General features: G+C 33.5%; 1 protein-coding gene across 4 annotated transcripts in view; it reads left to right on the forward strand.

The window, feature by feature from the left end:
• CEP112 (centrosomal protein 112) overlaps positions 1 to 20928 on the forward strand; it is a 539861-nt gene that overhangs the window by 171255 nt on the left and 347678 nt on the right. For all 4 annotated transcript variants that reach the window (XM_063080878.1, XM_063080876.1, XM_063080879.1 and 1 more), the window contains 4 exons: positions 7618 to 7772; positions 8136 to 8265; positions 8948 to 9040; positions 9931 to 9990. In XM_063080878.1, coding sequence (XP_062936948.1) covers positions 7618 to 7772; positions 8136 to 8265; positions 8948 to 9040; positions 9931 to 9990 — 438 coding nt within the window. The remainder of the gene's footprint in view (positions 1 to 7617; positions 7773 to 8135; positions 8266 to 8947; positions 9041 to 9930; positions 9991 to 20928) is intronic.

Here is a 20928-nt window from a genome sequence, read left to right on the forward strand (position 1 = left end):
GTTGTTATCTTCTTCATTAAACTACGGTGGTGGTCCATGAAACCTTGAGTATTCAACTGAGGAAGAATTTACATGTATTCACATTTATTGTGGTGTTAGGTTATATCCATTGGGTTTTTCTCTTTGTTTTTCTTTTTATTGTAAAAAATGGGTAACACGAGAGCTACCTTCTTTACAAATTTTTAAGACAATGCAGTATGGTTAACTCTGGGCACAACGTTTTACAGCAGATCTCCATATGTTTTTTTCTTGCTTGACTGAAAGTTTATAACCATTGAGCAGCAACTCCCAATTCTCCCCTCCCACAAGCACCTGGCAACCACCTGCTTTCTGTTTCTACTTTCTGTTTGTAAGGGTTTGACAAGTATAGATACTTCATATAACTGTAATTGTACAGTATCTGTCCTTCTATAACTGGCTTATTTCACTTTGTATAATGTCCTTAAGGTTTTTATTAGTTGCAGCATGTTACAGGATTTCTTTCTTTTTTGTATTGCTGAATAACATTCCATTGTATGTATATACCACATTTTTTTTAGCCATTCATCCATCCATAGACATTTAGGATGTTTCTACCTCTTGGCTATTGCAAATAATTCTGTAATGAACATGGGAGTGCAAATCTCTTTGAAACCCTGATTTCAAATATTTTGGATAAATACCGAGAAATGGGATTGCTGGATCATTTGATAGTTCTATTTTTAAATTTTTGAAGAAACTCCATACTGTTTTCCATGGTGGTTTCACCATTTTATGTTCTCACCAGCAGTGCACAAGGGTTCCAATTTCTCCACATCCCAACCAACATTGTTATATTCTGTTGGAACCTACAGGCTTGCCAACAGGTGGAGACAAAGAAGAATGGACAAGTATTGTTGTGAGGCTGCCACATGGAAAAGGAACCAGAATACCCAATTGAGAATTTAAAAGGAGGTGTTTATTGGCCGGCTGGTGACTGTCCCTCCAAGAAAGTCTTGGAAGAGAGCAGCCCTGACTTGAAGTTTAGAGGGTTTTTTTAAAGGCACATTTTTACATTATCACACAGTTAAAATTACCAAATAGTCACACACTTATAGTTATCATATAGTCACACACAGACACACATACCCTCCTGGCATGAGGAGGGCGTTTGGGGAGGCCTAGCACAAGCTGATAACAGAAGCTGAAACAAGCTAGTAGGGGCAGCTTGGGTGGGGAACAACAAGCAAAATTTAAACTTCTCTAAGTGCAGGCTAATATTTAGCTTTTAACTTCTGTTAAGGGGGCTGAAGAACTGAGGGGGATTGTCAGACGACAACATTTTCTAAGCAATTCAAACACTATTTAAACTTAATCAATCTACCTTGTCACACAGCAAGCAGTTTCACAGAAGCGAATTTTGTATGTTATGAAAATGGGGGTCACCCTATCTCAGTATCATGTCACCAGAGGTACTTACTTGTCAGCACTTAACAGGATATACATATTTTCAGGAAGAGTGGATAGCAATCCAAACCACAGCATCTAATAGGACAATGAGAAGGAACCACTTTTCATAGTTCTGCTCCTTTTAAGCAGGTATATTTCATGAGTTAACTATTTTAGTCATAAATCTCTTCATTTCAGATCTCACAATTTTTTATTTTAATAATTCCTGAGTTAAAATTTGAAGTTTACTTTATCACTGCTGTTCTGTTCAATGATATATAGACAGCTGAGGTCACAATATTGTTTCAGCATCCATCACTTTCTTCTCTGATTTGTTGGATACCTTTCCCTCTCATTTCTTTTTTTCTGTCTCTCATAAAAAATAAGTTTTATAGTTTAGCTGAGCATTTTCTCTTATCTCCACTGTATTTCATTATTCTTATTGTAGAAAGAGGGCTGTCTGGTTTTTCTGGCTGATAGAAACCCTTTTTCTTTAGGCAAAGTCTATAGATTTATTTATTTGTGTAAATTTAGCTTCTTTTGCTTAGGTTTATTTCCATAGCTATTAGATATTTTCTAATATTTTATAATAATCTCATATTTACATTAAGATTACATTAAGATTTTTAAAAATTATTTTATTATGAGAGGGATATCTTTGGCTCTAATTTGAATTTCTTGTATTATATCTCTACTTTTTATAATACACACAAAAAACCCATTTTGGTATATTCTATATTGAATAGATGTTTGTTATTTTCTCGTTGTAAACCAATTATAACCTTATAAGATATGCTAATATTTTTATATAATATGTCCAGAAATCACTCCAGTTTTGAAAATGGAATGGACATTTTGAAATTTTAATTACCCTTTTTTCAATATATCAAAAATATTGATAGTCTACAAATGTTTATTGAGTACCTACTAGAGGCCAAACAGTGTTCTAGAAACAGGAGGTCTAGTGCAAACAAAGCAATGTCTTGGCCCTCTTGAGATTATACCTTTTTTAGTGGAAAACAGAAAACGAAGAAAAAAAAAAAAAAAGAAAAGAGTAAGAGATCAGAGAAATACGAGGGTTAGAGATCTGGTTATTCAGATGGAGTGGCTGTGGAAGGATTTAGGTGATATTTAGGTGGAGAACTAAAATAAGTGAGGAAGTGAGCTACAGCGACACCTAGAGGAAGAGTGCTGTAGGCAGAAGGAACAGTAAATATAATGGCCTTAGGGTAGCATGATGACTTTGAGGAACAGCAGGAAGGCCACTGTGGCAGAAGTATCATAAATGGAGGGGAGAGTGGAGGAGATGAGATCAGAAAGGCCATGATAATCACTTCTTACTCTGCATAAGAAAGACGCCATTGGAGAGTTTTGGAGGAACAGTGACATGTTTGATTAATGTTGTAAAAGATCATTTCTTGAAGTTCAATAACTTTACCATGTGCCTTGGCATTCTTCATTCTGTGTAAGTTTTATAGTGTATCCTTTCTATTTGTGTATTTTTTTTGTTTGTTTGTTTTTGTAGTTTTCTTGTACAATGCCTTTTAAGATATTTTCCTGTTTTACCATTTTAGTTCTCTTGTTCAGGTTCACCAATTATGCAAATGTTGCATCTCCCTTTTTTCTTTTCTATACCAATTGTTTGCCCTTTTAATTTTTGCTTATTCCGGTTTTTATTTTGTTTGCTTTCCACAAACTTTTCCTTCATGTTTCTTACTGTGTCCCTTCAATGTACATTATTTTTTTGAGATGTTTTCATTGTAGCATTTCTTTTCTTGATGCTTTTTGCCTCTTTACCTTTTACCTGAGATTTGTGTGTTCATGTTAGTTTTCTGTAACCCAACATAGCTTCCTTGAGATCTTATGGTTTTTCTCTGATCTATTATTTTTTAAAGAGGTGAGGTTTGTTAACTTTTTATGGATATATAATCTTTTTGCAAATTTTGAAAAGTATTCCTTTGGATGTATTTGGTGTTGATTTTAACCTGTCACATGTAAGTGATTTTCTTGGTAAATGTTTTTCATTTGACTTTTGTTTTTTCTGCCTTTCCCTTCATTATCATATATTTGTATAGATGCTATGATGATCCATTTTGATTATTTCTCATCTTTAAATGTACAAATTTCCTCATTGACCAGTTATTTGAAGACAGTTTCTGGCTGTATAGGGCCAAGGTCATGTTCCATAGTAGAAAGAATTTTTTAGTATGCAGGAATGTATAGGAATGAATTCTTTTAGCATTTATTACTCTGTAGCCCAGTGCAAGGCTTTTATAATGTCTTCTTGTAGATTCATCCATAGATTGCTTCATCCATAGATTGCTTTCTGCAAAAATGGTTTTTGTGATTTTTCATTCAGCCCAGTCTTTCCTGTTTTTTTCTCCCTTCTTTTTCATGCCAGATTGAGATGAAAGAAGCTATAGTTATAACCTGTACATCTCTTACCATTGAACCGAGCAAGAGATTATGGTATGCCACTTAGTTTGTATAACTGCATTCTGGTGATGTTTCCTAAGATCTCCAGCCATGGATTATCCTCTCTTGGACTACAATTCCTACAATTCCTACAATTCCTACAATTATGTTTGATCTTCAGTTTGCAGTGCTTCGTCATATGAGGGTACTTTAAAAATTCGTGGAAAAATAGAATTAAAAGATAATTTTTCCATGAACTTTTTGAGGTACCATCATTTATTTTGAATCAGGATAACAAATGCCTCAGATGTTTTATAATTTCAATTTCTGTGTCATCTGCATGTCTATATCTATTTTTATGTTTTTTACCTGCTTGCTTTTATTTCTTGGTATGCCTAGTATTTTCTGATTCATTGCCACAAGTGTATGATAAATAACAAAGGCTCTGGATGATGTTATTTTCTTCCACAGAAGTTCTACCCTAAACTCTGAGAGACAGCTAGTGTGGAGACAATCACCTGATCCATTCAGGGACTGAATTGTCCCAAACTGGGTTGCAGTCTTTGTAATCTATAGTCTACTTTTGACTCACTTCCACTCTTAGTGGTAGCCCTCAATTAGTGGTAGCCCTCAACACAAGTCTCAACTGATGATCTCATAGAAGTGGAGAGAGGATTAGTGGTTACTAGAGACTGGAAAGGGGAGGCTGGAGGGGGATGGAGAGAGGGTCGTCAATGGATACAAAATTATAGAGAGATAGAAAGAATAAGGTCTAATGTTCTATAGCAATATAGGGAAACTACAGTCAACAGCAAATTACTGTGTAACTTCAAGTAGCTAATTGAGAGTATTTTGAGTGTTCCCAACACAAAGAGGTGACAAATATTTGAGGTGATGTATGTGCTAAATACTCTGATGTGATCATTGCACACTGTATAAATGTATCCAGATATCACATTGTACTCCATAAATTTATACAATTATCATGAGTCAATTTTTGAAAAAATAAAAAGAACAAAAAAATTTCAGAGACAGTAGATTAGAGGTCACCAGAAACTGGGGGGAAAGAATAATGGGAAATTATGGCTTAATGGGTACAGATTTTATGTTTAGGATGATGAAACAGTTTTGGAACTATATAGAGGTGGTAGTCACACAGCATTTTGAATATAATCAATTCCACACAATTATATGTTCAAAAATGCTTAAAATGGCAATCCTTATGGTATATGTATTTTACCACAATAAAAAAAATTTAAAAAGTTTTAATCAATATACTGGAGCCTCAAATTGATGAAACTGATGATGAAGAGAAAATAAAAGAAAAAGACTTGAGTTAAAAAAAAAAAGTCCCAGCTGAAAGCCTGTGATATTACTAGGGGCCCATCTCCTAGGATAATCTATAAGTTTTTACTCCTAAGTACAGTGATACTGCTGTAAACTCTGGGGTGCTCTTCAGTTTTTTCACTTGGGTTCTTGACTTCCTGCCCTGTGAATGTTAAGAATTTGACAAATTCCTTGAGGAGAAAACTGCTGGTGTGGTGCCCATTTCTCTGTGCATCTATTTTCTCAGGGATCTTGGTTCTTCAAATTCTGGCTGCCTTGGCCACCCACTGCTCTGATTTCCTTGCCCCATCCTCATCCTCCAAGATTGAAAAATGCTTCTAGTGTAAAAGCAGTTTACAGAATGCTGACTTATTTGTCTGAACTTCTTCACATCCAAGCTGCATTGGAAGTCCTTTGATGCCATCCTACAATTTTTGTGTGTGTGTGTGTATGTATTTCTGGGGTTTTCAGTTGTTCTCAGTGGGAGTGTGATCTTCTGCAAGCTACTCCTTCATAGCCAGAAATAGAATTTCGTCTTCTAGGATTTATTAAGATGGGGTTTGCCTTTCTGTTGCTAGTATGTCTTGTCTCTTTTGGTAATTTTGAAGAGAAGAAGGAATGCAAGTTATCTTATTCCCCCATTTAAAACTGGAAGGCTGAGGATGTATTCTTTTGTTTCTTCTAGTCAATTAATATGTAGGAAGCAAGGTGAATTTAGAGTATGTTCTAGGAAACTGAAACTACCTTCTGAAAGGAAGTCCTAAAGTAGTGGGTTTTTTCATAAAGAGGTGAAGTGAATAGGATGCATGAAGAAGAAATTGGAACATCTGGTATGTGTCAGGCTCTGAGCCAGGAATTGTATGTATTTTAAAAAGTTAATGTATATACCATGCTTTTAAGTTAGATATAATGATTTCCATTTTATAGATTTAGAAGCTGTTGTGCCAAAATTTAACTTATATACCTTTTTGATATTATGATGAGGAAAGGATGAAATGAAAGGATGTTGGGATTGTAATATTATTTAATGTTTAAACTTTGCTGTAAATGTTTATCTTAGAAAGAGTATAAAAAGATTATTGACTGGGACATATTAATCTTTCCTAATTACTCACACTTAGCAGAAGTTTGTTAAGACATAAAAATCAATTGTCCCTTCAGCTAATACTTGCTTACCCTAATTTTACATAAAGTACATAAAAGCTCATAAACTCGTTTATGCAAGTTTTAAATTGCAGTCCTAAAAAGTGAAAATTTCAGAATAAGTGTCAAATAACAGAGAAATTGTTTAGTTGGGTAGTAATTATGAGTACTGTGGAAAAATGGAGAAGTGCTTTTGCTAAAATGGTAAAGACATTAAAAAACAAAATGAATGAAAATTTTGTGCACTAACAACTATGTAATAAAATATTCCTGTATACTTATATAATAATAAGTGTTTCACTTAGGTGATAACTCCTGTGTTAAAATTTTGGGGTTATGATTTCCTTTTAAAAAATATTATTACAGTTTTTTAAAACTTTAAACGAAGAGCAAAGAACATTGGTAAGTACTTACCTAACAAATAATAAACTTATAAAAAGGTGTAAAGAGAATCTGATCTTCCTGAGAGTAGGGACTTTGTCTTATTTACTGCTGTGTACCTTCATTCTGAAATATTACCATACTAAGTAAATATTCATTAAATGAATGAAAACTGTGATGTTTTCTTTCTTTCTTTTTTTTTATTGAAACATAGTTGATTGTACATGTCAGTGGGGTACAACGTTGAATATCAATACCTTGTGCAATATGTTGTGTTCAAATCAGTATAACTACTATATCCTTCATTAAACAATGTAATCAATTTTTGTGGCCCTTTACAAATTCCTCCTTTTCTCCTCCCTTTGTCCCACCTCTGGTAACCTTAGTTCTGTCCTCTTCTCTTGAAAGTTCAATGTATTATTGTGATTGTTGTATCTTTTTTTCTTTTTTTGTTTATTTTTTATTTTTTAGTTCCCACATATTTATGAGGCTATGTGGTACTTCTCTTTCTGTGCCTGGCTTCTTTCACTTAACATAATTTTCTCTAAGTTCATCCATGTTGCTGTGAATGGCAGTATTTCATTCTTTTTTATGGAAGAGTAGTATTCCATTGTATAAAATATACCATATTTTCCTTATCCAGTCATCCAACAATGGACATTTGGGGGCTGGCCAGTTAGCTCAGTTGTTTAGAGTGCATCCTTATAACAGCAAGGTTACAGGTTCAGATCCCTGTACTGGCCAGCCACCAAGAAAAAAAGTGTTCTTAGTTTTATGGTAGAAAACGTTCTTTTTTTAAAAAAATCTGATTAATTTAGAGATTGGTTTAATTTTTACTGCTATGGTTTATTCTTATAGGCTATGTATTTTCTACAGATTCCTTAATGATGCAAAGGTGTTGTAAAGTCAGTCAGAGACTTTCCTAACAATGACTTATTCTTTTAGAACCACATGATCAAAGAACTGGAGGCCCGTGTGCAGCAGCTGACTGGAGAAGCAGAGAATAGTAATTTACAGAGGCAGAAGTTAATTCAAGAAAAATCAGAACTTGAAAGATGTTACCAGATAACTTGTAGTGAATTACAAGAAGTAAAGGCAAGGTATTGTCTGAAATCAGATATCCATCAGATTTAGCTATAAAGTGCTGATAGTAGCTCTAAATTATCTGCTAATATTAATCATACCTTGTGCATTTAACCTTGGGAGGTTTCTAACCTAAATACCACTGTTTATTTTTTTAAAGTCTTTTTTTAACATACAAGCATAACATTTAGAAACAGTTGATAGGGCCGGCCCGTGGCTCACTCGGGAGAGTGCGGTGCTGATAGAAACAGTTGATAAAAATGGGGATACTTATTTTATTATTGAAAGATAATGTATTTGGATTTAGTTGATCAGAAAGTTCCATTTTAGGGATTGGTTCTAAATATATTGGAATTCTATTTCATTCTTATTGCTTTTAGGCGCAACACACTGCATAAAGAGAAAGATCATCTTGTAAACGAGTGTGAGAAAAACATGAAACTATTACAAACCAAATATGATGCTGACATAAACCTTCTGAAACAAGAACATGCTCTTTCAGCTTCAAAGGTATTAAAATGCTGGTAGTTACATCCACACAAAATAATTATTTTCCTTATTCAACCTATAGCCATGTATCTCTTTATATACACCTAAATAGCCAGGTAGAGGCTAATTATTTGACATTTTATATTAGTCTCTTTCACTTTATTATTGAAATAACTGAAACTTCAAGAATTCTTGTTGGTATTTAAAATGTTGAAAATGCTAAATGTTTAATATGTAGCACAACACAAATATTTAATAAACTAAATTCTGCAATAATAAATAAGTTAACCCTTTTATGTACCAAAGTTTTTAAAGGAGGAAACATACAAATTGTGAGAAGAAATACTTATTTGTGTTAATAGTACACTTTGTAGAGTACTAAATACATTATTATTATTTTGAAATCTTGGTTCTGTTTTAGCTTTATAATTAAATTTTAAAAGTTTTCTGTAAACCTACTATTTTTATATCAGTGTTACATTTTCACAACATTAAATACTGTGCAGAATTTAAATTTATATTTTTACTTTAAAAGATTAACTTTTATACTGTCTTTTAAAGACATTTTTCATTCAGATTTATGGAAATTTTAATTCTGATTGACCTTTTGGGAGAAAAAATGCATATATTTTAAACAAGAAGTTATAGGATGGTACAAAAATCAATATTCTGCTTTTTATTCTTCATCTTAAAATCCTTCTAGACATCTGGTGTGATTGAAGAATTAGAACAGAACATCTGTCAATTAAAACAGCAATTACAGGAATCAGAACTTCAAAGAAACCAACAATTAAGAGTGAGTTTTATATTTCTACACAAAGAACGATGGCCAAAACACACCTTTACTTTTCTCGATTTATATGTATAAATGAGAATCAATTAAAAACAAAACTCATAAATGCAGGTAGTCAATTCTGATTCTTTATTTTATTGCATAATTTTTCATTTTATTTTATTTAACAAAGGTAGACGCTAATGAGATCTAGAGAATAAAGGACAATAATTTTAGTTTGAAAGATCTTTTTTTTTGAGATTTGTTGGTAAAAACCCTATTTAATTATATTATCATTTTAGAATAATTTTCCCCTTTTAAGTTATTATCTTCTAGTCTTCATAATTCCCCCACCTACATCCCTGTCTCTCTCTTTTGTACTTTTTAGATCTTTCCTTTTCTCTCTTGGTCAAAAAGTACCTAGGACTGGTATATGATAAAACTTCAGATTTATCATTTCCATGTTGAAACAGTTGGTCATTTAAAAAGTAATCTCCTAATCCTAAGGGTCGGGAAGTTTATCTTACACTGTAAAGTAGGTACTTTTTTTGTTGTTGTTGTTCTTTTTTGTGCCTGCGCTCAGCCAGTGAGCAAACTGGCCCTCCCTATATAGGATCCGAACCCGGGGTGGGAGCGCTGCTGCGCTCGCAGCGCCGCACTCTCCCGAGTGAGCCACGGGGTCGGCCGTAAAGTAGGTACTTTTGAGTAACATCTTCAGATAACTAAAGTTTTATGCTACTCATAGTTTTACTTGTAGCTTAGAAAATTGGGCAGGTAGGGCTTTCTTAATAATGTACAAAACTTTGAACTAAAGTTTAACATCAAGTTGATTAATTGATTTCTTTAGATTACTAATTTTATTGACTCTAGTAGCAATTTAATGTATAATAAAAATAAACATTTATCATTCACAGGATCAAGAGAATAAGTTTCAAATGGAGAAAATTCATTTAAAACGAACCTATGAAAAGAAGGTAATTATTATTAATTTATCATATGTTTTCAAATGGCTAGAAGAGAGGAGCTCAAATGCTCTCATTACAAAGAAATGATAAATTTTGGTGATGATGAATGTGCTAATTACCCTTATTTGATTATTATATGTTGTATACATATGTTAAAATATAATATTGTACTCCATAAATATGTACAATTAATACACACCAATTAAAAAATAAATAAATTTAAATAAAAAGTAAAAATATTATATAATTGATGGGGGTTATTTTGTATTCTGTTGTATTATATATACAGTGAGAACTTTAAATATGTAACCAAACCAATGAATGTAGAACAATGAAAAAATTGGCTATTACTTAAAAAATTGATTAATTGTTTCTTGTCAGTTAGAATAGTGAGGATTTCTACTGACATATATTGGTATCCCTGTTATTGATAACAGCTCAGGGGCTATTGACACACTTAACACCTTAGGCAATAAAGTACAGAGTTCTATATATTTGTGAGTATCAAACTTCAGTTTTGAAATTGTTGTTTGCTGTAAGACCTGGAAAGTAAGAGAGTAGCTGAAATAGCAAAGGTTTTATTGCTGCTTTTGTAGTTACTTGCTGTTCTAATATTTACCAAATTAATCCACTTGTAAATACATACATAATGGAAATGAGAAAAAGGTTAACCCTTCTACTAATGAAAATACATGCAAATTAAAATTAAACATGGTTTATATCAAAATTCTTAAAACACTTTGTAACACCACATCTTATCTACCCATAGAGTTACTCGGCAGATGTCCATTAAATAATTACATTGGTCAAGGAATCATACTAAGTACTGGGGTGGCATTGAGCATGAGTTAGATATAGACTCTGCCTTCTAAGAGCTTATTGTATAGGAAGAAGAATGTTTCTGTCATTTAGAAAAGTATTTCTATTGACATGTATTGACCCGCACGTGCGCTCTTTAAAATTATAAAAAATTTTCTTCTTGCTGCCGTTTTAATATATCTTAATGCAAGTTCTTAAGTATATTTTATGTCTACAAAATGATATCTGAGCAGGAAGGGGAAATGTTGCTTTTATTAGAATAAAGAATTATTTTTCAATTCCTACTGCTGAGCCATGCAGCTTCATAAATATTTTATTTACCAGAAGAAGAACATGCATTATTATAAGACTTGCTCCCCACTGTATAAGGCATCTGGATCCTCTGGGTGTACTTGTTAGTCCATTGTTCATTATTTGGGCAGATCTCTGTCTTCCTGTCCATTAAAGAATGCCTTCCTGGCCTCCTGCTGCATTACACTCTGTGGTTAGCCCTTTTCCTGAGAGCTGGTATCTGACCTGTGAGATAGATGTGCCGGTGGCAAGGAGAAAGGCATGTACTGACTAATTGTAAATGAGTATAGACCTATCCCAAACTTCTTTCTTTATTTTTATTTGATTCATTTTTATTTCTTTATTTTTATACAAGTACTGACTATTTATTTTTCTCCTTATTATACATACCTGTGGGGTACAATGTTGATTTTCAATAATTGTGTACAATGTGTGGTGGTTAGATAAGTATAGTTAGCTTATTTGTCATTACAATACACAATCATTCTTTGTGTCTCTGACCAATTCCTCATTAGCCCCCCTCTCTCTGCCCCTCCCCTCCCCTTTTCCACCTCTAGTTTTCTGAAATTTCAACACATTATTGTGATTGTTGTTTCTTTCTTTCTCTCTGTCTTTCTTTATTGTTCATTCGTTTATTTATGGATTCAGCTCCCGGTTATGAGTGAGAACATGTGGTATTTCTCTTTCTGTACCTGGGTTGTTTCACTTAGAATCATTTTCTCCAGTTTCATCCATGTTGCTGCAAATATTGGAATTTTTCTTTTTTATGGCTGAGTAGTATTCCATTGTGTGTATATACCACAATTTCCTTATCCAGTCATCCATGGATGGACATTTAGGTTAGTTCCATTGCCTAGCTACTGTAAATAGAGCTGCAGTAAACATTGGAGTGCAGGTATCCCTTCTACCTGATGTTTTCCAAACCTCTGGATATATTCCCAGTAGTGGGATTGCTGGATCATATGGAAGTTCTATCTGTAGTTGTTTAAGGGACCTCCATACTGTTCTCCATAGTGGCTGTTCTAATTTACAGTCCCACCAACAGTGCGGGAGGGTTCCTCTTTCTCCACATCCTTGCTAGCATTTGTTATTCTCTGTCTTTTTTATAATAGCCAATGTGATTGGGGTGAGACTTAAATATAAGGCCTGAAACTTTAAATCTCCTAGAAGAAAACATAGGGGAAACGCTCCCAGATTTAGGACTGGGCAATGACTTTATGTATAACACCCCAAAAGCACAGGCAACAAGAGAAAAAATAAACAAATGGGATTATATCAAACTAAAAAGCTTCTGCACAGCAAAAAAAAAAAAAAAAATGATCAATAGAGTGAAAAAATATCCTACAGAATGGGAGAAAATATTTGCAAACTATGCATCTGACAAGTGATTAATATTCAGAATATACGAAGAGCTCAGACAACTTTATAGCAAAAGCCCAAATAATCCAATTTAAAAAAAAGGCAAAGGAGCTGAATAGAAATTTTTCAAAGGAAGACATACAAATAGCCAACAGGTATATGAAAAAACACTCAGCATCACTAATCATCAGGGAAATGCAAACCAAACTTCTTTAAATCCTACTGAGGACTGTCAGATATAGAGACAGACCTAGAAAGACAGTCTTTCTCCTACCTTTTCTTGGGTATTTAGCCAATAAGTAAACTAAGATTTCTGCTATCAGTCTCTCTCCCTGGTGAGCTTACATAAGAAAGGGAACACTAGCGCCCCATTCATCTTTATCCAGTAACCTCCCATCCATTGCTATTCTATTTCACTTCAGGGAGCAGACCTAAATCCTTTTTATTAGCCATCATAACTACAGCTATTCCCTTTCCATGAGGCATCAATTGGCCCAGCTTTTAATAAAGTAAAGTGTGTTAATTGTTTTCATTGTAAATAAGACTTGTTTAAAATAATAGTAATCTTTAAAATAAAAAATAATCATATTTGTTCATATTGCTTATGTTCCTAACATTATTTATATTGGGAGAAAATGTTGCTCAGCATGTCACTTTTTGTTTTACAATTAATTCCATAATCTCCCCCTTTTAAATTGACATCTGTTCTTCTTTCTTTATTAAACCTGCTGTGATCTCAAGCCTTGAAGATTTGATGTTTTGTACCCCCCTCAGGGAATATCCTTTTTGACTGCTCAAAGAGCTGACATAAATCTTACATAGCCTTGGACTGTGTAACTGGATAGCTAAATGGGATGTATAGGGCTTTTGTTTGTTAAGACAGTGTTACAGGTGTGCAAATTCAATAACTTTTGGTATAAAACTTAGTTCTGAATATCTGTTCAGGAGGAGGAAATGCCATCTGAATGACATTATTTCCTCATGCCTGTAAGAAAGCAGCAGGACGGGAGCATACCATCTAACTTGTCTTTGAGGTAAAGAAACAGCATCAGATGCTGTCCCTAATTTAAGCACACACATATTATCTAATGGTCTTTATTGATCTCTAGTGGCTATTGCCTGCTCTTAAGATCTTTGAACATCAAACAAATAATAGGTAGTAAAACTAAATGTAATTGTTTGATGAAGTGTCCTAATCTGTTAAATCAGGAAATGGTTAGGCTAAATGATTTTACTAGCAAGGAAACACCTGCCTCCTACAAATAACCTATTGCTTGTTTTCCAAACAGGCACCAGAAATAAAAGATAGTACTGTTTACCTAGAGAAATTCATGAGACAGAGTTAAGCAGGTATATTCTAAAATGTGCTAGAATTGAAATATCTACTTAAAGTCATTCTGCTGTAACTATTTAACAAATGAGATATAAAGTCTGATGGAGTTCAAAACCATAAAATGTAGTTATTCCAATGCTTAGCATTCGTATAGAATTCTTTTAATTATGTTTAAAGTAATTTAAAATTTTCACAACTTTACATGTAATATGTTGGGTAGTATTTTGAACTACAGTGAACATGATTTTCTTTAAGAAGACATGTGCCTTTACTGAAGATTTTAAAAATGAAATTGTGCAGTGAAAAGATTTATGAAAGTCATGCAACCCAATCCAATCCCCCATATTTTTCATATTGGGAAGCAGAGGTTAGAGAAGTGAAGAGACATGGTGGAGTTATTCAGCTGGTCGATGGTTGGGTCAGCACCAGTTCTGTGCTCTTTACTATGCGATGACGTCTGCCACAGTATATCTATTTCCTGATATATAGCATAAGCCCATTCTTATTTATACAAGTACTCCTTTCTTCATTACTTAAATTCTTGGGACACAACGGAGTAGAAAATTATATTTAGTAAATGTTCAATAATGTACTTAGGGCTACTTAAATCAATTATTTACAGCAAATTTTGATGTTTGAGAATATATTATGTATATTTGACTATCTGGTTTGTATTTTTATTATTTATCACTTTTAAATTGACCTTTTAAATTAATTTTTTGCTATTAACAATATATAGTAAGGAAATGATTACAAGCAAATCATTTCAAGCTTTATTCCCCACTACCATTAGTATATTAAAAAGAAAAGATTGGCAATAGCATATCTCTTTCTAAGTTGTTTGTTCCTTAATTTTCTTGTATGTAAAAATAAATAAAGAATTTTTAAAAACCCAACAAGAATATTAATCTCTAGTCTCTTTTTTTGAGATCAGTATGCAGTGATTTCCCACTTACCTGGTGTTTAATTGTCTATCATCCACAACTATCTATAGTATAAGTAAAAACTAAAAAGTTAACCAAAAAAGGCTCTTAAGCATAAAATACAAATTTATTTAAGAAAAATCAAACCTAGAACAGCATTTATTGACTATTCTAGTGTGGGCCAGGTATTGTGCTAGGTGCTAGGGATATAAAAATAAATGAGAAATGGCTTCTAGCTTTGAAGAACTCCAGCGTGAAATATGTGAATTGAGATATGCATGTTTAACTCAGAGGAGAGGTCCTCATTCTCTCATCAAGATAGTTCCATTCCGCCTTTAGAAAATGTTCTCATAGTGGTAGAAGCAATAAATTAGATCAAGGTACTTGAGTTAGCATACTGAGCAGCATCAAGAAGTGGCAGCTGAAAACCTGGCAGAGGTTAAGATTCAATAGCGAGTGATAAAAAGCATTTGCAAGAACTCAAAATGCTTAGCAATTCAGGGGCATTTTCTGAAAGTACAGTCTAAGGGAATTACTAGATGAGGGAACTTACAAAAGTTCATGAAACAATAGAATTAAAAGATAGTATGAATCTATTCAATGAACTTTTTGACCCCTCATATTGTGGCACATTTTGATTTGGGGTGTTCATAATGACCTTGAGTCATCAAGAAAATGTTTGTATATAGAGTATTCAATCGGAGAAGGTAATGATAATTTTTCACATTTGTTGTGCATTTATTATGTTTTCAATATTGTTCTAAGAGCTTTATATGGAGTAATTTATTAACTTATCACAATTCTTTGGTATACTTACTTTTGTTGTCCCCATTTTTCAGAGGAGGCAACTGGGGCACAGAGTGTTTAAGTAACTTGTGAAGGAGTAGGATACAAATTCCATACAATCTGATTATAGAGCTTGTACTCATCATTTCCATGTAATTTTACATAGATTTTTCTCAAAAAATGGTTAATTTTTTGAAGTTTTCCACTTAAAGGGGTAAATCTCAATTATGTTTTCATGCAGAGAATTCTGAGTCCCAGAAAAAAAGGAGAAAAGAAATAGAGGGGAAGCTATTAATAGCACGTTATATTGGAGTTACAATCCCAATATGTAAAATACTATTGACTTGTCAGTAACTCTGATGGTGGTTCCTTGTTAGTTTTCTATGTAACATGTCATTTCAGAGTATTGGAAGAGGAGGCTGTGGGGTGAGGAGAAAATGTCTCCTCAGCAGAGCAGTTTAACCTCGTTAAAACCCTGGTGGGAAGTGGATTTCAGCTGTACCTCTGAGAAGGAGATTACAATAAGAGACATGTATTAAAAGCAAGGTTATGCCCCCTGCCATTTTTGTCAAGTACCAAATCTGATTGGTAAACCCCTTTCAGGAACCAGTAGGGCAAAAACCCAAAGTGGCGTCTGTGGGAAAATATTATAGAGCTTAGTAAAGAGAGCATTATACAGAAGACTCAGAGAAAGGAGATTTGTCTGAAAATGTGCTGTACTGGAAGAAAGTATTAAGAAATTCATCAGTAGCATACAAGAAAATAAGATGTCTAGGAATGAGGAACAGATATCATAAGGAAAGGATGAAATGAAAATGTAGGTAATTGTCGTAAGAAGGATTGTAAGGAAACTAAAGCACAATAGCAGATTTAAAATCCACATAGGAGCTGATTGTGGTAGAACAGATGTAAAAATTAAATCAATGATACGAAGGAAAAACATCATTATCTTTCAGACTGCAAAGGAAACGGACAATTAATCAAAAATTTTGAGGAAGGTGATACATATTAAGGCATAACCAGTTTACAACAATTGATGTTTCTGAGGGAGGGCTTAGAGTAAATTACACGAAAGTAATTTAAAATATGAGAAAACTTTTCAGAAGGTCTCTTATGCAAATTTATGATTCATTCTATCAGATAAAAATCGATAGAAAATTAAAAAACATTTCTATTGCCCTGCAGAGAGAATGATCATATATGTGTCCAGACTAGGAGGAGGGAACAGCAAAACTTAGATGACTTTAGTCTTCTCAGTTGCAAATGTAAAACAATAGAGTAACATGGGCTGTGTTTCTAGGCCAAAACGTTGTGACCTAAGGAATCTTACATGCACGTTGTACTTCATTGTGAAAGCAACAATGACATTTCTGGATGTGCAAATCATCAGAAGGTATATCGCTAGGATATTCTTTTTGAAAAATACAGTTACTAGATAATCAACCTAAGGATGAGCCAAAAAAATCAATACAGAGAAAAACAAACAAGAAAAAACAAACAACAACAAAAAACCAGGCTAATATCCCTGATGAACATAGATGCAAAAATCTTCAACAAAATACTAACAGATCGAATTTAACAGAATGTTAAAAGGATCAGACACCATGAACAAGTGAGGTTTATCCCTGAGATGCAAGGATTGCTCAATATAGGAAAATCAATAAATGTGTGAATAAAAATCATATGTTGATCTCAATAGATGCAGAAAAAACATTTGACAAAATTTAACATCCTTTCATGATTTAAAAAACCTCAACAAATTAGTTATAAAAGGAATGTACCTCAACATAGTAAAGGCCATATATGACAAACCCACAGCTAGCATCATACTCAATGGAAACTGAAATGTAAGTTCAGTAACAAGACACTGATACCCACTGTTTCCACTCCTAAAGACAATACTGGAAGTCCTAGCCATAGAAATTAGGCAAGAAAAAGAAGTAAAAGGCACTCAAATTGGAAAGGAAGAAATAAATTTGTCTCTGTTTACAGATGACCTAATCTTATATATAGAAAACCCTAAATACTCCACCAAAACCTGTTAGAAGTAATAAATTAACTCAGTAAGGTTGCAGGATACAATATCAACAACATTCAAAAATTTGTTGTTTCTCTATACACTAACAACAAACTATCCAAAGAAATTAAGAAAACAGTCCTGTATACAATAGCAACAACCAAAAAATAATTAGGAGTAAATTTAACCAAGGAGGTGAAAGATCTGTACACTGAAAACTAAAACATTGATGAAAGAAATTGATGAAGATATAAATAAATGGAAAGCTATCCCAAGTTCACTGATCGGAAGAATTAATGTTATTAAAATGTCCATGCTGCTACTAAAGTGATCTGAACAGCCAAAAGAAAAAAAAAAAAAATGCTGGAAACCTCACACTTTCTGATTTCAGAAATATACTACACAGCTATAGTAATCAAAATATGGTACTGGCATAAAAACAGACATATAGACCAGAATAGAGAGCCCAGAAATACACACATTTCGGTCAATTCCTTGACAGAAGTGACATGATCACGCAGTGGGGAAAGGAGAATCTCATTAATAAATGGTGTTGGGAAAACTGGATATTCACACGCAGATGAATGAAATTGGACCCTTATTTCACTCCATATACAAAAAATCAACTCAAAATGGACTAATGACTTAAATGTAAAACCTGAAACTGTGACACTACTAGAAAAAACCGTAGGGGAAAACCTTGATATTGGTCTTGGCGAAGGTTTCTTGGATATTACAATAAAGCACAGGCAACAAAAGCAAAAATAGACAAATAGGATTACATCAAACTGAAAAGCTTCTGCACAGGCAAGAAAACAATCAACAGAGTGAAGAAACAACTTACAGAATGGGAGAAAATATTTGTAAACCATATATCTGATAAGGGGTTAATATTAAAAAAAAACAACTCAAACAACTCAACAGCAGGAAAACAAAAACCTGATGATTAAAATGGGCCAAGGACTTGAACATACGTGTCTCAAAAGTAGATATACAAAGGGCCAACAGGTGTATGAAAAATGCTCAGCATCACTAATCATCAGGGAAATGGAAATCAAAACTACAAGGAAGTGTATCGCTTTACACCTGTTAGAATGGCTTTTATGAGAGCAAAAACAAAACTACAACCAAAAGACAAGTGTTGGCAAGAACGTAGAGAAAAGGGAGCCCTTACACATTGCTGGTAGGAATGTAAATGAATGCAGCCGTTATAGAAAAGTGTGGAGGTTCTTCAGAAAATTAAAAAAAGAACTGCTGTATGATCCAGCAGTTCCACTTCTGGGTTCATATCCAAAGGAAATGAAATCAGTATGTCGACGAGATATCTGCATGTTCATTACAGCATTATTCACAATAGCCAAGATACGGAATCAACCTAAGTGTCCATCTATTGATGAATGGATAAAGAAAATACAAGACAGTGAAATACTATTCAGCCTTAGAGAAGAAGGAAATCTTGTCATTTGCAATAACATGGATGACAATGGAGGACAAAATACTGCATGATCTTACTTATGTGGAATCTGAAAAAAGCAAACTCATAGAAGCAGAGTAGAATGATGGTTACTAGGAGCTGGGGGGAGGTGCAGCAGGGAATGGTGAGGTGTTGGTTAAAGGATGCTAAGTTTCAGTTTAGGCAGGAGAAATAAGTTCATAGTAACTATAATTAATAACAACATATAGTATACTTGAAAATTGCTGAGAGAATAGATTTTGAATGTTCTAATCACAAAAATAAGTATGTGATATGATGGATATGTTAATTAGCTTGATTTAGTCATCTCACAGAGTTTTCATATAAACACCATGTTGTGTACCAAAAATATGTACAAGTTGTCATTTGTCAATTAAAAAATAAATTTAAAAAACACCGTGTTGTATACCTTAAATAAATACTATTTTTATTTGCCAATTATATGCCAATAAAATCAAAAAAATAATTTTTTGTCTCTATCATGTCAGAACATGGAGGAGTTTGGAACAATAACAGCAACAAAAGCTGTATATAATAAGGAACCTAAAATACAGGAAGCATAAAAAATTGCATAACTATGAATATTTTAGTGATAGTAATAAATTCCATATGCTCCTGTGTTAAAAGAAGGATGTATAATTTGGGCCAAATCTAACTGTGTGATATTTGCAAGAGACTTAAAATTAATTAATAAAGTTAAGGCAAAAGGATAGGTAAATATGTATAAACAAACACCAATGGAATGTAACACTTGAGATATTAACGTTTCTCCCTTTAACTTTCTTCCCAGCTGTCCTTCCCTAACCTTCTATTTGAATAGATTAACTTTTCTCTGGGTTTTTTTAAAAGTTGGTATATTGATTTTCACTCAAGATTTTGTTTTAAGGAAGAATTTTACTGGTATTAAAACATATATGTTTCTAGAATCTTTACGTTAGGTTATCTCTTAATTTTATTTTGAGGGTTTTTAATCTTTGATTCTGCACATTGAAAAAGACTAGATTTGTGCTTCTGTAGCTTTAGTAATGTTCATACTCCAATTTAGCATAACTACATGCCAAGCACTGTAATGTATATTAGGATCCAAGATAAGTGGGACGATAATTTCAGTCTTGAACCTGGTAAAATTTTGAAGCAGACTTCTTCTTTTCCCATGTAAAGTAAAATAAATGTCGGGGCAAAAATTTGCTAGGTGGTTGCTCATTCTCTTCCTAATAAGAAAAATAGTCTTTATGAGATATTTTAAATTTGCCACTTTCAATATGGGGGAGAGGGGCCTCTGTCTCCTCGTTCCACTGATAGTCCACCCCCTCCCATGACGACCCTGCATTTTCTTCTCTGCGTCTTAGTTTTTTTCTCAATTTAATGATTGCCATCATAGCAGCCAGTAGAAACTTTTTGATATTATGGAAATTTACCTGCCTGTCCTCACTCATTTTAGTTTACAGTTGATTTTATTAATTTATTTTACTAAAACACCAAGAGAAATAATACAAGAGAATTATAAAAGGAAAAGGTTGAAGACTATACGGTTTTAGTTAAATAGGCCCCCATTCAAGCTAACATAGATAGCTAACTCCAGATATTTTTGGCTGTGCTGATTCAGTGTTGAGGTGGTTGTCATAGTGTGTATATGTCCTGTTGCTGTTCTTGTCATTCTGCTCTCACCCTACTATCCATCAGCTTCACTTTCAGCCTCACCCTGCTGGCCAGCAGGTCTGCAGTGGGCGTTCCCATCCCTACCAGTTAGGCTGTGCATCTTCACTCAATTGCCACGCTCCTTTTACTCCTCCCTTTCGGTCCAGCTGTACCAGTTTTCATATTTTAAGATCCTTATAATGTCCACACTGGGTATACATATCTGCATTTGCAAATGAAGAGCTGTCTGTGAAGAGAAATTGTCATTTAGCACTTGTTACTGATGCTGCCATCCTACCTACTCAAA

The sequence above is a fragment of the Cynocephalus volans genome, chromosome 16 (genome assembly GCF_027409185.1).
Source record: "Cynocephalus volans isolate mCynVol1 chromosome 16, mCynVol1.pri, whole genome shotgun sequence".
NCBI lineage: Eukaryota > Metazoa > Chordata > Mammalia > Dermoptera > Cynocephalidae > Cynocephalus > Cynocephalus volans.